Source organism: Danio aesculapii, chromosome 2, assembly GCF_903798145.1.
Source record: "Danio aesculapii chromosome 2, fDanAes4.1, whole genome shotgun sequence".
Lineage (NCBI taxonomy): Eukaryota > Metazoa > Chordata > Actinopteri > Cypriniformes > Danionidae > Danio > Danio aesculapii.
This window is the reverse complement of record NC_079436.1, coordinates 8,196,594-8,214,182: the sequence shown is the minus strand read 5'-3', so window position 1 is coordinate 8,214,182 and position 17,589 is coordinate 8,196,594. Positions and strand designations below refer to the sequence as shown.

Below are 17,589 nucleotides of genomic sequence, written 5' to 3'. Positions count from 1 at the left end.
ATGATTTTGAGTTCACATGTACAGTAATTAGTCATTTAAAAACACCAGGGTGATACAAGTACATCACTAGTTCATAAAAGGATAAATTCCTTTCTTGAAAACAAATTATTTTTGTTTGTTTTTTAATTTAGTGGTTAATTTTTCAGTATTTTAATACTTTACTGAAGTAGCGGGAAAACACTTTTTAAAGGGCACCTATTTTACGCCTTTTTCAAGATTTAATATAAATCTTTCGAGTCTCCAGAATGTGTCTGTAAAGTTTCAGCACAAAACACCCATTAGATTATTTATTATACCTTTTTAAATCTGGAAAATTCGCACTGTGATAACATTGTAGCTGTTTTTGTTGCCTGTGGCTTTAATGCAAATGAGCTGGTTCTCCCTGCCCACCATTCCCACGTACGCGTCAGAGCCGTAGCCTTCACATAGATAAACAGCACAGTGACAGACAAGAATGAAGCAGATCTCCCTTATTACAGTAAGAACTTTCCCAACGGTTATTTGTTGTGGAGTTAATTCAAGCCTTTCTGCAATGATGAGTCACACACAATATTTTTATAAAATTCGCTCACGTGCGCATACACACAAACACGTTTAGCTCTGCAATGTTTTTGCACGGCGAATGTGACAGGATACATGTTAATATTCACTGTTGTATGAATATCTGTTATGTGAATGTACAAAATAAACCTGATTTAATGTCCACAAACCGGATTGAAGCGTCTTACTTTTATAATTGTCCTGACACTATGCGGCTGTGGTGATGAATTACGAAGCGATTTTACTGTCTTTATTACAAACATGCTTTAAAAACTGTTTTAAACTTGCAAAACTCATTCTTGATCACATGTAATGATTATTGATGATCACAGAGCGCTGAACAGATCTTTTAATCCTAGTTACTTTGCGCAAGTCCTGTCTTGTGGATATGATTACACATGTTACTACTGAAACATGTTAATACGCGGCTGTCAATCAAATGGATGGGCGGGGAAACCGCACTCCTATGTCACGTTGCGGTCGGCCTCAAAATGGGAGGGATTTGGATCCTATTTTTACATCAGGAAATTAAAAAATAAAACATTTTGTGTTTCTATCACTCCAGTGTGACTGTGGACACAATATACATGTACACAGTTCTGTCCAAACAGCTTACAAAAGTTGATTTTCATTATAGGTGCCCTTTAAAAAATGGGAAAAACATGATAATTTTTAATCGTTTTTAATTATTTGACCTCATGATTATGTCAATAATAGGGTTTCTACAGCTTTCACAAAGTCAAATTTAAGACTTTTTAAGTCCTTTTTAAGACCATCAAGAATTAAATTACAGACTTATATATAGGGCTAAACGCTAAGGATTTTTTAATGGCTCAGAAGAAAAGATTTTTTACTCGCCCCATCAAAAAAATAAATCAAAATCTAAGTACTTATTTCTTAACCACATAATTTAAATAATGAATCAAAACAGGCAGACCCTAGTTGTTTACATTCTAATTTATTTTAATATAACTAAAAAAAAACTTTAAAAACTTGTTTGCACAACAGATTGTTAAAATATAAGTTATAAAAAATTAAGACCCATTTAAAATAATTCAGGCTTTTTAAGGCCTACAATTTTGTTTTGAAATTTAAGACATTTTAAGACCCTGCAGATACCCTGAATAATGTAGAATCTGATGATCTGTATCTGATCATTTTCATGAAAATATAGGATCAATTCTAATTTGGTGTAAATGTAATGATAATTACAGATTTTTATTTAAAATGTATTTTAATATTTCAAAAACAAATGTGTGATTTTACCAAACAAATATCTTGTAAAATGTCTTGAACAATTAAATAATAGTATTTAGAATTTTTTTATTTAATCATTTTGATGTAGTATTCAGTTTTTTTTTCAACAACTCACCATTATAAAATGTCATTAAAAATATATTGAAAAAACAACAACAACAACAACATTGTCAACTACTTTACAAACATTTTAAAGAACCTGGCGTGTGTTTTATACTAGATTTTACTTTATTATTATTGATCACTGAAGATTTTATTAAATCAATAACCCACTTAACTCTTTCTTTTACTTTGATTTTACCACATTGGAGGGTAATAAGAAATGTATCTAGTGGTTTACACTGTTAAAAATATCCGTAAATAAGCACTTTCCCGTATTTTGTGATTCAAATTTAATTTTTTCCTATTTATTTATGCTTTTGAATTGCATTATGGGACGATACTATTTCTTCCAACAACTTTTAACCTTCAAAAGTTAAAGTGACTTTATTAAATTTTAAATAACTTTAAGTGTTGTATATTATGGTACAAAAGCTTGTAATAAACTTCCAGTACATTTTGTGTTATTTTACAGACTTTTTCTCTTTATATTTATTATACATTATTTCAAAATAACTAAAATGTCAATAAAAGTCACTTTGTTAAACTGTAGTGTTGAAATTTCAACATTAAAAGTCAGCCAAGCAGAGATTGACATCCCATAATGCAATTCACAGCCGTAAATAAATAGGAAACACTTGTGAAAACACTTGTGAATTACACTACATGGAAATGTTTTGTTAAAGTGTAGCTCATTAGATGATTGAAAATGCGTCTCTCACCTGCTTGATTGGTGGTGATATTAACAGTGGTGTACTGTGGGCTGGACGGGCTCTTGGGGGACACGCCATTAACCGCCTGGATCTCAAAGCTGTAATGCGTGTGCGCCTGCAGATTCCTCACCGCCGCCTGTCTCTCTGCCAGACCCAGGCGACGCGGCGAGACCTCCACATTATCATCGCAGCGCGCACAAGAGCCGCCGTCGTGAAGACACTTTTTACACACCACGTTATACACCACGTCCCCTCGACCGCCCGAATCCCGAGGCTCGGACCACTCGAGGGACACTGAAGTCTCGTTGACGCTGGAGATCACGTTTAATGGAGCTGAGGGAACAGCTGAGGAGAAAATGGATTTTTAGGCAGTGGGGAAAAATGGTGAGCTAAATTAAATGGCTGTGTTCCAGTTCAAAACATCATTTCAGTCATTTTCTTTTGAGGTATAACCTCAGGTAGAAGTTACTCTTTAAAGTAATTAAAAGAGTTTCAGATTTACACTTTTTAACTGTTTGAAGTATAATTGAATAAACCCCATATAAACTAACTAACCAACTAACTAACTAACTAACTAACTAACTAACTAACTAACTAACGAACTAACTAACTAACTAACTAACTAACTAACTAACTAACTAACTAACTAACTAACTAACTAACTAACTAACTAACTAACGAACGAAACTAACTAACTAACTAACTAACTAACTAACTAACTAACTAACTAACTAACTAACTAACTAACTAACTAACTAACTAACTAACTAACTAACTAACTAACTAACTAACTAACTAACCAACTAACTAACTAACTAACAAAATAAATAGGAAGCTGCTTCCGCCACTGAATTAAAAATAAAAAAAGGTTACTGTGACTTTTTACCTCAGAATTCTGACCTGTTTTCTCATAATTGCGAGTTTATATTAACAACCCAGGCTCATTCTGAAAACGTACCTCTACAGAGAGACCGTTTCTGGAGACCCGGCGGCATGTTTTTCTGCAGTTTTTGTTTTCACGAATCCACGAGAGGCCGCTGTGTATGCTTTTTGAGATCTCAAATTTCTTTCGCGAGTGCCATGCGCGCCTGCTGTTCCCGCGTAAGCCCACCAGAGGCCGCTGTTGACTGACTTTTTGACTGACTGAGTGAACGATCGACTGACCCACCCTCCCCCTTCTCTAAACCCAACCAATTTTATTGATTGACCCGCCCACCCACTTCCCTAAACCCAACCAACACGTTTCAAAAACAATCCAGAAAAAGAAAAGCCCTCGTCTGATTTTTACCACGGTTTCAGATTTGACCACATTCTCACCCTGCTATTTACTTGTTTAACCAAAATAGTTTTTTTTTATGGCATCAAGATGAAAGCCAAACTGATTTCATTAAGGAGGACATTTTCCTGGATTAAAATCTATGTTGATCCTGGAACAACCTTCCAATCAACCAATCAAAATTAAGGGACATGTTTACCGTTTATGTTAGGCTTACAGAAAGGTTTATGCACTTCCACATAATTGTCATCCAACCATTATTCAGGGTGCAAATTACAGGGAGGTTTGGGGTGGGTCAGACCCCCCTAACTAATATTTGATCCCCCCTGAAGGACATCAAAACAAGATGTATGAGGTTGTCTGCCTTTTAATAGTTGAGAAATAGTTTGCTCTGATCTGTATCTTAAATAATATTAATAAATAAATAATAGATAACTTAAATATACATTTGACCACCCCTGTAATGGTCTGTACCATTGTGAATGCATGTTTGCACCAAAAACTGACAAATCTAGAGTACCAACAGACAGTGTAAGTTGCATTTCTTGTAAATAGATTACTGTGGGTTTCTGTAAAACTAGATGCATAGTTTGTATTTTTTATACACTTGCTTGCACATGGAACTTTCATCATCATCCATTAATAGGTTAAAATCACAAATGTCTATGAGAACCACTTAATATCCCTCAAAACACTGAAAACATAATAACAAGTTTGATTAATAAATTAGAAGTAATTAAATCTTTAAATTTGGTTGACTAAGACCTATTACCAAACATAATTGAAAGACTTGACCCCACTGATCGTCAATGTGTAATTAGCACCCTGCTATTATTCCCCTCTGATGTTAGGTATAACTTACAGTTATGGTTGGGTTTAGCAGTAGGGAATAGGTATGGATTACATTTTCTAACAAAAATGATGTTCCAGGATCAACATAGATGTTAATCCAGGATCGCATTGTGCTTGGCAAAATCATGATGTGCTCAAGGTAAAATAAATTTTTATACATTTTTGTACATTTGCCCTGAAGCAAAGCATTCACTTAATATATTCCACTTTGTATGTTTAGTCAGGAATAAAAAGTTCCCTCGTTTTGTAGGTTGTAGACAGTAATACAACACTAATTTCCAAACGAGGAGGTATTAAAGTCAGAGTCAGTGGTTAAATTATCTAATTATTCCTACGTATTTGTTCCAAAAAAGGCCTAACTGGGATTTCTAATGCGCCCCATAGTTAAGTCGTCAGGGTCAGAAATAACCAATGAATCTTGCTCAGCGAATCGAGGGGATGTAAGCTAATTAAATCCAGAGACTGGATTTTCATCGCACAACCGCCTAAGGAACTGCTCGGGTTGTAATTACTGTAAAGGAAAAGCAATCCCCCTTTTTGAATACCTTTTAAAATACTCAAATAACATGATTAGTTATGAGTTTCTTGAAAAAATGCCAAATGAGAGGCTTTTGCAACACATTGCATCAATGTGTAAACTCGTGTGATTTTCCAATTAAATCCACGTGTCAAGATTGAGCAGCGCTGAAGCTAACCAGTCTTAATTGCACGCTTTATGAAGCGGTTGGTTTTACGTTGCGATCGTGACCTTTTTAGCAACACGCTTTTCCGTATCAGTAGTTGCCACGTCAATCAGGTTGAATGCACAGAACAGACCTTTTCAACTTATAATTCAATTAAAAAAGTGCCACTGATGATCATCACTTACTAGTGCAGGCCGTGTCAGGGAGGTCGCTGTCAGCGCGGTAGTAGCCACTTTGACAAGGGCACACGCTGGATGCCCTAGAGCTGGCCCGGCTGTTGGAAGGGCACGGCATACAAGAACCCTCACCCTGTTTGGATTTAAAGGTCCCTGGAGTGCACGCTAAAGACCAACAAAGGGGGAAAAAATTAGTGTTACACTTACAGTAGGCCAATTATTTTCAAATTAAATGATAACTCTTTATAATACAAGACATATAGTTAATGTATTTACTGACACGAACAAACACTACATCTATACAGTATTTATTTATGTTTATGAATGAAAATAAAGTTATAAAGAAGCCCTGCCTACTAGTACAGGAGCCAATCATCGATTGCTATAGACTGACGTTTCTCTGGGGGAAAAGCTCGGACCAGATGTGTGCTTTTACGACAGTTTGGAGGTCAACAAACGCACTGGAATCTCAGCGAATACTTGCTTCACAGACATAAGAAATATATCCACATGAAGCGTGAAATCTTTACCTTTAAATGAACACTACACTTGAAAACAAACGTTTTTTGGTTTTGTATGAAACAAACGCGAGGTTCAATCCGTCCTGTCAAACGCACATCACATGACAGCAGCAACTACTCAAACACACACAAATGTGTAAACAAAGAGTTGCTGTCATTACTGGAGGAGATTCGCCATCAAGACCATGATGTGGATTACTTCTGAAGACCAGCGCGATCAGACGAAGCATTATTCAGAGGATGATAATGTGTAGAACGGCCATACATAAGGTTGGTGTCGTGATCTCGTTCCTTTGGAGTGCACATGCTCATTAGCTACAGTAACCTTACAAAATGTCTACTTTCTTTGATTTGGATGTTTAGAAACTAAACTTATAGGATGATTGCTGTTTAATTTATTTGGTCATTGCAATATGTAATGTAATCGTTAACTTGGTTTAGGAGAATTTGATGTTTCCCCATTCAGACATATTGTGAGAGAGGTGTTTTTTCTCTTTTCTTTTTGGGGGGAGGGGTGGCTTAGTTTTTTTATGTTCAATACACTTATATTTGTAAAAACTAATAAGGTAACTTAATTTTTTTATGCTGTCCAAATGCAAATTGATTGTGTGGAGCCCAGCGTTTTTTAACTAAAGAGATGAGAATGAACATAGTAAAGGCTCCATCTGAAATCCGTCAGATTGAATAAACAACCTATGCATGTAGCACACAAATGCTTGGCAAAAAAAAAAATAATAATAAATGTACTTAATTTATTGGACTTCTCTGCTATATGTATATTGCATTTACTATTACTGCAATAATATTTTCTTTTGCTATATTGTGCAGCCTTACTTTAAGGCTAATTGAGTTTTTACTTTAAGTTAATTGAGTTTTAGTCAATATTATGATTTAAAATGGCTGAATCAACCTGCACACTGATAATTAGATCATTGTTAAATGGTTAGGAAACTTAAAAGTTTGATCACACTCCTAGCATTACTTTTCAACTATTTTGAAGTAAAAGAAAGAATTTTAGGTTCGAATCAAATTATTTTATTCATTGTTCACTTATTTGAAAAGTAAGCATTTTGAAGAATGTTTGACATTTTGACTTCCAAAGTATTTGTTTATCCTACTATGGATGTCAACAGTTACTAGTTTCGAAAATTTTTCAAAATAACTTCCTTTGAACTCAATCACATGTGCAGTTAAAAAATATTGACAGCAGTGATGCATGATATATTGGATGCCACATCATTATGGATAATGATAAATAATAAATTACCAAAAAATAAAATTACTTATTAGCTTATAGATTATTGCTTATTTCTGCCGGTTGATTCCATTTAGTAAATGATTTTGGGGAAAGAAAGATCTTGATGTTTATTTATCAACATATATAGGTTATCAACTTCCAAATATTCCAAAAGTTCTTCTATGATAATGTTTGTTTTACGGCTACGGCAACAATATTGTTAAACACACCCCTCTTATTGTTAGTTTCCTACAGTATGAGGTAATGATGTACAAAAAGAAAGCCACACCCCCTACTCAATAAAAAATCCATTTCAGTTGAAAGTACATTAACATACTGAGAGAAAAGATTGAGCAACTTTCAGTTCACGCAGACTTTAACATTCCTTACACTGAAAGAAATCACTAAACAACATTTCGCCACGTCGCGGTGGCGCAGTGGGTAGCACGATCGTTTCACAGCAAGAAGGTCGCTGGTTTGAGCCTCGGCTGGGTCAGATGGTATTTCTGTGTGGAGTTTGCATGTTCTCCTCGTGTTCGCGTGATTTCCCTCCGGGTGCTCCGGTTTCCCCCACAATTCTAAAGACATGCGCTATAGGTGAATTGGGTAGGCTAAATTGTCCGTAGTGTATGTGTGTGTATGGATGTTTTGCAGTGATGGGTTGCAACTGGAAGGGATAAGTTGGTGGTTCATTCTGCTGTGGCAACCCCAGATTAATAAAGGAACTAAGCTGAAAGAAAATGAATGAATAAATGAATGAATAAACGAACATTTCGCCATACTATCGATTTTAGTTCACTGCCATGACAGTGTAATCCGTAAAAACCCTAAAGCAACCTTGCAGCTCAATTACAGAGTTAGAAGAAGAGTTTATGCATACAAGTCAGTAAACATTTATGATTTTAAAACCTAAATAAACACAAAAAAAAAGGCTGGGTTCCACACAATCAATTTGTTTTGGGACAACATGAAGGGATTCATTTAACTTTTTAGATTTTACAGATTTAAGTGGATTGAACGTAAAACAATTTTCCCTCCAATAAACTCAAGAATTGTGTTGTTTCAGCTCATTTTATTAAGCAGTTTGAACAAAGAGCAAACATCACTTTTGAGTGTGTGTAAACTCATTGTAATGATAAAAGTGTGCCTAAAACAATAAAACCACCACATATATTTAACCAAATAAAGAGCTTTGAAGCTCAAATAATTTTTGGTTGCAACAAAAAAATGTGTTTCAATAAGAGTTATATTTAGGCATTTAAATTCTCCAAACTACAAAATTTACCCCAATCAATTCCAATATGTTATTTTCAGCACTAGAGGGTGCATATTCAGAACAAACAAAAGCGTACTTTGATTATGCTTTAAAATCATGGGATTTTTTTCATTACAATCTTTTCATTACATTCTAAAGGCACTCAGAAATCAAGTTCAAGTATTGAACTATAGTATTCAACACTTATTATCACGGTAATATGAAGCAGAGTACAGATAAAGGCAATTCTGAAGCAATTGCTAATGAGAGATGAGTAAAAAAGGGCATGAAAGCAGCAGAGCTTTTATTATGCCACAATTTACCACTTCCTGTTCATCTGCTCGTCACAATGTGGAGAATAAAAGCACTGTTTTTGAAACCATATACATTTTCGGGTTCAGTTATAATGCTGCTCTTTCTGTCTAATAAAAGAAAAAACATATTAAAACATCTTTAATATTTTGGTGTTTTTCACAATTTCCCAAACCGGAAATCGAGGATGTGTGCTGTCACTAGTTAAAATTGCTTATTTCTCTGGATTTGAACATTCTTTGGAACATTTGGCATAACATAAGTCCATAAGTCAGCAAAATATAATTATATAAAATATAATTATATATAATAATAACAGCAAAATATTTTAGGTATTTTAATGAGCAAAAAATCTTATTTTAATGTTTAACACTAGAACTACCGAGGCAGTCATTTTGACCGTCCGCTGCGTATTATTTATTAAAATTACATAACACAAAAGGGTTATGATTATTTCTACCTAGAACTACCAAAACGGCCGCATGCATTTCAGTTGTCTGCTACTTTTCCCTGTGACTTTAAATCTGTGTGCTTCTGTTGCCTAGCAACTTTCTGCAATCAAGAACATAAGTTTAAATTGTCAAAAACATAACTTTACTTCATATGTCTTTCAAAACATATTCTGTGCTGCAAAAAAAGCCTTCTCTGCTTGAGAAAGTGAAACTAAATGTGAGTTGTGGACATTCGCATGTGGTCTAACATAGCCTAACTATACATTTATAGGCAGTCCCTATAGAAAAAAACAGCTTAAACCAGCCTAGGCTGGTTAGCTGGTTTTAGCTGGTTGACCAGCCTGGTTTTAGAGGGGTTTTGGCCATTTCCAGGCTGGTTTCCAGTTATTTCCAGCTTGGTCTTAGCTGGTCAGGCTGGAAGATGACCAGCTAAAACCAGCTTGACCAGCCTAACCAGGCTGGGAGCCCAGCCAAAACCAGCTGTGTCCAGCTTAAACCAGGCCAAAGCCCTTCTAAAACCAGGCTGGTCAACCAGCTAAAACCAGACAACCAGCTTAGGCTGGTTTAAGCAGTTTTTTCAGCAGGGGTATTACCAAAAAGATTGTATTTTAGGGTGATGGCTTTATTAAATATAATAACAGTTTAATATTAATATCTCAATAAATGTGTTGAATGTAAATAAGACAAGACAATATGACATCTTATATGAGAACGCACTATGGCTGTTCCAGTAGTCATAGAATTGTGGCAGTTGTGGTGTTAAGTAATGAAGGGAAGAGTCGAGAATAGTTCTAGTTCATATTAAGGCTCAATAGTTATCATTAGAGTTAAACTTTTAAATGAATAAAATGTATAAATCAGACAAAGTTGGTTTTAAACCATCCCCGTCGAGGCCAGACTGTGCTATAATGACGCACTCCAGTCAGTCAGTCTCTTTTGGAAGAAAATGGCTGATGTAACAGTCTGGCTGAGGAATCTGCTGCTTTCACAAAGCTCTGCTTTTCCTGTAAACAACAACCCACCACACCCGTTCCCCCTCACAAAACACTGCAGCTAATGGGGGCCGCGCAGAGACATGTGTCCTGCTTGTGACACTGCAGGTGAATTATAGCAAACAGTAGAAAAAAAGATGGTCTTCAGTATTCCTCCCATGACACATATCACTTCACGGCTAGCGTAATAAGACAGTGGAAAATCCAAGCAAGTGGCCTCTGCTCTCAATCTTAACACGCGTGGCATTACGTATTCAGTGCGAGAATAAAATGAAAAGAGCTCTGACAGAAAAAGAGAGAGACAGAGAAAGAACATGCCCAACCTGACAGATAAATGTTAACTGGGCTTGGCTGTTTCCCTTTAGAGTGTGTGTGTGCGGATTAAAGCTAGAAGGTGATAAAGGAAATTAGACGCACTCTCCATTGGCCACGGTGCATCTCACGGCTGTATAGCGCGCAGCCCGGGAGAGTCGTTTATCAGTCCTTTAAGGCAAGCTCTTAACCTTGAACAACCAGATGGAAACAAATGAGCCGCCACATACTGGCAATCTCAAAGGAAGTTCCCCTCTTGTCCACCAGTTCCTACAGTCCAGGAGGCCCCGTCCAATTCACATTTTATTACTCAGGGCCCACCTCATCATTCGTTCACACTCCTCCTCTCTCTCTATAGTCTATCTTTTAATTTTCCCCATTACTCTCCCGGACTCTCATTTGAGAATTGGTCTGGCCTTCTGCAGAAGCATCCGTCTCTGGTCTATCGCTCTGTTAGGACCCTATCAGATGTGTCAGTGGAAGCTGTGGGCTGCCGCTGTTGGCAGCTTTGTTCTCTGACACCACTGCAGTCCTCCACCCATTACCGAGACTCTCTCTCTCTCTTTCGCTCTCTCTCTTTCCTCTTGTGCTGAGCCCAGATAAGGTCTGCGGGGAGACTGTGGATCAGTACAAGCGCATTGTTTCTCTCTGTTCCGGACTCCAGATTTTTGGACTGGCAGGCCGTGCTAGCCTGTCGAGCTCTTAAAATTCTGGCCTTTTCAAATTCGACCTAAAAATCCTATTAGCAGTTCTGGCCCCTCAACCCTCGGAATTCAAAGCGAAAGCTAATTATATGAATGGTCTTATAACACTGCTTGCGTCAAACCCGTATGACTTTCTTTCTTGTCTGGAATACAAATGCTGCAGAATGTCCTGGCTAGTGTGCGCGTTTAATAAAATGAATTGCGGTGTGGAGGTCCAAAACCACAAAACAGTGGCATAGTTTCCTTACTAGCACTTTCAAATGGATGCTGATTTAGTGTTATTAAATGGGAAAAAAAAATCGATGAAATTTTATTAAACTTGTTGCTTCTTCTAAAGCAGGGATATCAAACTCAGTTCCTGGAGGGCCGCAGCTCTGCACAGTTTAGTTCCAACCTTGCTCCAACACACTTACCTGTAGGTTTCAAACAAGCCTGAAGGACTCAATTAGTTTGATCATGTGTGTTTAATTAGTGTTGGAACTAAACTGTGAAGGGCTGCGGCCCTCCAGGAATTGAGTTTTACATCCCTGATCTAAAGGGATAGTTCACCTAAAAATAAACATCATTTACTCACCCCTTTACTTGTTCTAAAGCAGGTTTTCTGTTCTGTTGAGCACAAAGGAATGCTGGAATTCTGTATCCACTGACATCCATAGTAGCAAAAACAAATACAATGGAAGTCAACGGTTACAGGTTTCCAACATTTTTCAAAATATCTTCTTTTGTGTTCAAGAGAACAGAAAAAAAAACAAATTGGTTGTGTTATCAAGAGTAAACCATGACGGAATTTTATTTTTGGGTGAAAGATCCTTTTAAGAAGGGATTTATAAAATGTTTATAAAATTAACTGTATTAACATACAGTATTCACTTACCGGCCACTATATTAGGTACACCTGTCCAACTGCTCGTTAACGCAAATTTCTAATCAGCCTATCACATGGCAGCAACTGGTCAGGACATGGTCAAGTCAACATGGTCAACTGCTGCAGTTCAAACCGAGCATGGTTGTTGGTGCTAGACAGGCTGGTCTGAGTATTTCAGAAACTGCTGATCTACTGGGATTTTCACACACAACCATCTCTTGGGTTTACAGAGAATGGTACGAAAAAAAGAAAATATTCAGTAAGCGGCAGTTCTGTGGTCGCAAATGTCTTGTCGATGCCAAAGGTCAGAGGAGAATGGCCAGACTGGTTCGAGCTGAAAGAAAGTAACTCAAATAACCACTCATTACAACCAAGGTATGCCGAAGAGCATCTCTGAACGCACAACACGTCAAACCTTGAGGCGGATGCAGCAGAAGACCACACCGGGTGCCACTCCTGTCAGCTAAAAACAGGAAACTGAGGCTATAATTCGCACAGGCTCACCAAAATCGGACTATAGAAGATTGGGAAAACGTTGCCTGCACACTTTGGGCCCAATAGTACCAACTGAGCATCATGTCAATGCCACAGCCTACCTGAGCGCTGTTGCTGACCATGTCCATCCCTTTATGACCACAGTGTAGCCATCTTCTGTTGACTACCTCCGGCGGGATAACCCGACATGTCATAAAGAGCGAATTATCTCAGACTGGTTTCTTGAACATGACAATGAGTTCACTGTACTCAAATGGCCTCCACAGTCACCAGAGCTCAATCCAATAGAGCACCTTTGGGATTTGGTGCAATGGGAGATTCACATCATGGATGTGCAGCCGACAAATCTGCAGCAACTGCATGATGCTTTCATGTCAATATGGACCAAAATCTCTGAGGAATATTTCCAGTACCTTGATGAATCTATACAGTTCTGAAGGAAAAGGGGGGTCCAACCTGGTACTAGTAAGATGTACCTACTAAAGTGGTGAGTGTATACATTAATTAGAGGTGTAATAAACACTTTACTGAACCTACAACACAATATTATCACATCATTTTAAGCCAAGCTACAGTATATATAAGACTTTAAAAACTGTAAAAATGTCATGTTGATTAAAAATATTCTCACTAAAACTCTAAAGTTCACTGTATTTCTCACAGACAAGCCACACACCACCCCCACACACAGAGAATTATTCATATATTCCAGTGGGGGCTCTCATAGACATGATGTTTCTACTATAAAGACTGTATATTCTATCCCCCATGCATTCGAACATTTTCAAAATACTTTAATTCTGTATGATTTACCAGCATGTTTACCCATCGGGAAGCTCAATTTAGGTCCCCATGGTGACACAATCCCAATTAGCTTGTGTGCAATCAGGTTTATGTCCCCACCAGGATATGAAAACATACAAGCACACACACATACAATCACACACACAGACTTTCTCATTTCTCTCCTTCTCGTCTCTCCAAATACCAATGTTCTTCATGATAGGCACAGACCATCTTAGACACTTTGAAAAGTAATTCTACTCAAAGGAAATGCAATATGGTAATTTAAACGATCTTTGTGCCTTTCACTTTGAGGCACAGATGCTCTCGAGATGATCAATGCAGTCAATCACAGTTCTAATCAAAAAGCGTGTCAGAATGACTTTTAAGGGAGTGAGAGTTCATCTGAAATCATCAAATGCTGTCTCCATTTACTCACGCTAATGTTGTCCTCACAAGCCATGAACACATTCAGACTTCATTGTGTACTACGGGGTAGTACATCATGAAATAGTGCAAACTGTATCATCCTACTGTATATTTTCGATATACAAATATGATGATATAACACCCCTAAAATTATAATAAACTTTTACAAATTTACATAAATGTATAATGTGTTAAATAAAAATATATTTGAGGCTAATGTTGAGTTGACGGTAAAATTAATACCCCAATTTCATAATTTTCAAACATTTAGTTTACCAGAGCAAATATATTTTCACTGTATTTCCTATAATAATTTTGTCTTCTAGAAAAAAGTCTTATTTCTTTTAGTTTTGATGTAATAAAAGGAAATTTAAATCAGTGTTAAGGTCAATAATATTAGCACCCTTAAGAAATTATATTTTCAATGGGAAACACTGTTGTCTATCAACATGCCTAATTAACCCAGTAAAGCCTATAAATAGCACTTTAAGCTGAATACTAGTATCTTTCAAAATAACTAAAATATGACGTACACTACCTGACAAAAGTCAGAGATTAATAACTTGACTTCTAGTTGATCATTTGGAAAAGTGGCGGAAGGTCGATTTTTCTGATGAATCATCTGTTGATCTGCATCTCAATCATTACAAATACTGCAGAAGACCTATTGGAAAATGCATGGACCCAAGATTCTCATAGAAATCAGTCAAGTTTGGTGAAGGAAAAATCATGGTTTGGGGTTACATTCAGTATGGGGGTGTGCAAGAGATCTGCTGAGTGGATGGCAACATCAACAACCTGAGGTATCAAGACATTTGTGCCACCCATTACATTACAAACCACAGGAGAGGGCAAATTCTACAGCTTCTCATACTTCAGCCTCCACATCAAAGTTCCTGAAAGCAAAGAAGGTCATGGTGCTCCAGAATTGGCCAACCCAGTTACCAAACATGAACATTACTGAGTATGTCTGGGGTAGGATAAATGAGGAGGCAAAAAATATGAGTCCAAAGAATCTTGATGAACTCTGGGAGTCCTGCAAGAATGTTTTCTTTGCCATTCCAGATGACTTTATTAATAAGTTATTTGAGTCATTGAAGAGATGTATGGATGCAGTCCTCCAAGCTCATGGGAGTCATAAACAATTTTTATGCTTTTTCCACTGCACCATGACTTTATATTCTATACTGTACATTATTTCTGTTAAGTGACAAGACTTTTGTCTAAGCAAAGTCAGACCTTACTGTCCTAATTAAAAATCAAGGCATGATCATATCTTATTTTGGTCACTTCTGATGCCAAATAAACAACTAGAAGTCAAGTTATTATTTGTTGTTTCTAAAACTTGGATAGGCGACAAGTCTTTTGTCAGGTTGCGTACTGTCATCATGACAAAGAAAAAATAATTTAATTATGTTATTATGTGAAATTAGTTAAATGTGTTGAAAAAAACTCTGTTAAACAGCACTTGGGAAATATTTGAAACTGAACAAAAAATTTACAGGAGTGCTAAAAATGTTGCCTTTAAAAATATGTATGTTTGATGTAAACAAAGCAAGCATCATTAAAGTCATTAAAATAACCCTATTTTGATGAATTATTCTAGAAGTTAAGAAAATCCTAACAAGAAAAGGTAGTAAAATTGCAATTAAAACCAATAAGTTACTGAGGTAAAGTTGGTTTTATATTCGTACATTCGTTCAATGACATGCTCTCTATATTATTTACCATGGAATACTGAAATATTTGGTCGGAAATCACAAGTAAGTATGACTTACAAAACAACACTAGCACTATTTATTTGACTATGAACAGTGTTTTACTTTGATAGCCAATTTAAAATTGGTAAATAATTATTTTCTTAAATTATATTATTAAGCAGAAAGTCTGAATGTGCGACTATAAAACCAACTTTACCTCAATGAAGATGTTAGCACTCCCAGAGACTACATAAAACAAGCATAATAAAACCACCCTGACCTGCACATAACCTTTGCATCACTTCCATACAGATTTTATAATCCATATTGTGGCATCTGCCAGCAAACACTTTAAAGCTTTAAACAGAATCCGCTTTGCTCAGATTTTAAGAAGCCAAACACTTACCCTGGCACTGAGTGTCTTTCTTGGCCGGCTCAAAGCCCGGCATGCAGGTGCAAGCTCCCACTGGAACCATCCATTCGCCATCTCCGTTACAGTACAGCTTTAGAGGGACAGATTCCTCGGCTGCGTTTGGCACACAAGCTCCGGCAGCTATGACCAGAGAGGTGGCCTCGGCGCCAGTGGCGGTCTCTGGGAAGACAGCGAAGTTGGCAATGGAGGTGGAGCACTTTTTAAAGAAGACCCGGGCTGAGATCAGAGACATGCAGGCGCCCAGGTCCTGGAAGGCCAGGTAGAAACCAGCTTTGGAAAGAGGGCCGAAGCTCCGTACTTTGGTGTTGACGATTCCTGATTCCAGCAACGAGAAGCTCTCATCTGGGGCAATGGTGTCCACCTGAGATAATACAGAAGGTATGGATGTTCAAGACTATAAGACTGGGAACATTTTTCACTCTGGATACACAGAACAGGGGTGCCCAAACTCTGTCCTGGAGGGCCAGTGTCCTGCTAAGATAAGTTCCAACCTCAATCAAACACACCTGGGCTAGCTAATCAAGCTCTTACTAGGCTTTCTAGAAACATACGTGCAGGTGTGTTGAGGCAAGTTGGAGCAAAAATCTGCAGGACACCAGCCCTCCAGGACCGAGTTTGGGCACCCCTGCCCTAGAAGGTATTCTGTCATTATTTCTCATGACAAATTCTGTCATCATTTGGTATGGGACAATAACTGGTTTGCACAAGTCAAGGTTTTAAATCTGCAAATGTTGTTATATATGTAAGTTTGTTTGTTTTTTTACATGTTTTTACAACTATTTAATGTATTTTTTAGGGCAACAGTATCTCCAGCAAAAAAGGACCCTCCACATCAAAACCAACTGGTCAACCCACAATTCAGGAAACATTTAGAAAACAAATCACTTAGGCCCCGTTTACACTAATACGCTTTAGTTTTAAAACGTTTTAGAACGAAAACAATCCACGTCCACACTGGCATTTCACCTAGCATTTCTGAAAAGATCTTAGTCCACACTACACCGCTGAAAACACACATCACGTGACCGCACACACACTCTGGCATGCGCTGCAGCATATGCGCGCGTTTGAGCTCCAGGCAGTCAGCGGATGCTTTGAGCCCCAGAGGCCAGTCATTCTCCCTGGGTTGCAGTTTGGGCTGCTGAGGGCCTCTTGCCCTCCAGTTCCAGGGTCTCTGACCTCCGCCGGCTGCCTCAGGGGTCAGGCACTCTCCCTGGATTTGCATTCTGGGCTCTTGAGGGCCCCTTGGCCACCAGCAGCAGGGTCTCTGACCCCAGCGGGTTGCCCCAGGCTAATAACACTGACTTAAAATAGTTTTTTAAAAATTAAAAACTGCTTTTATTCAAGAAATAAATAAGTAATAAGACCTATTATGACTCCAGAAGAATTATGTGTGTTTTATGGTAAATACTGTGAAAATCTCCTTGGGTTGATTTAGATCACTTGGCATTATTATAAATTAATGGGAGGGCAAAAAAAATGGACTTCAGTAACTCTGGTCTA

The 17,589-nt window shown here is 37.5% G+C and overlaps 1 protein-coding gene across 1 annotated transcript in view; it reads right to left on the bottom strand.

The window, feature by feature from the left end:
- Positions 1-17,589, bottom strand: part of LOC130240480 (ephrin type-B receptor 3) — a 108,922-nt gene that overhangs the window by 57,060 nt on the left and 34,273 nt on the right. Inside the window, exons 4-6 of the mRNA XM_056472017.1 lie at positions 16,060-16,447; positions 5,606-5,761; positions 2,619-2,954 (exon numbers count right to left, since the gene is read on the bottom strand). Of these exons, the coding sequence (XP_056327992.1) occupies positions 2,619-2,954; positions 5,606-5,761; positions 16,060-16,447 (880 nt within the window). The remainder of the gene's footprint in view (positions 1-2,618; positions 2,955-5,605; positions 5,762-16,059; positions 16,448-17,589) is intronic.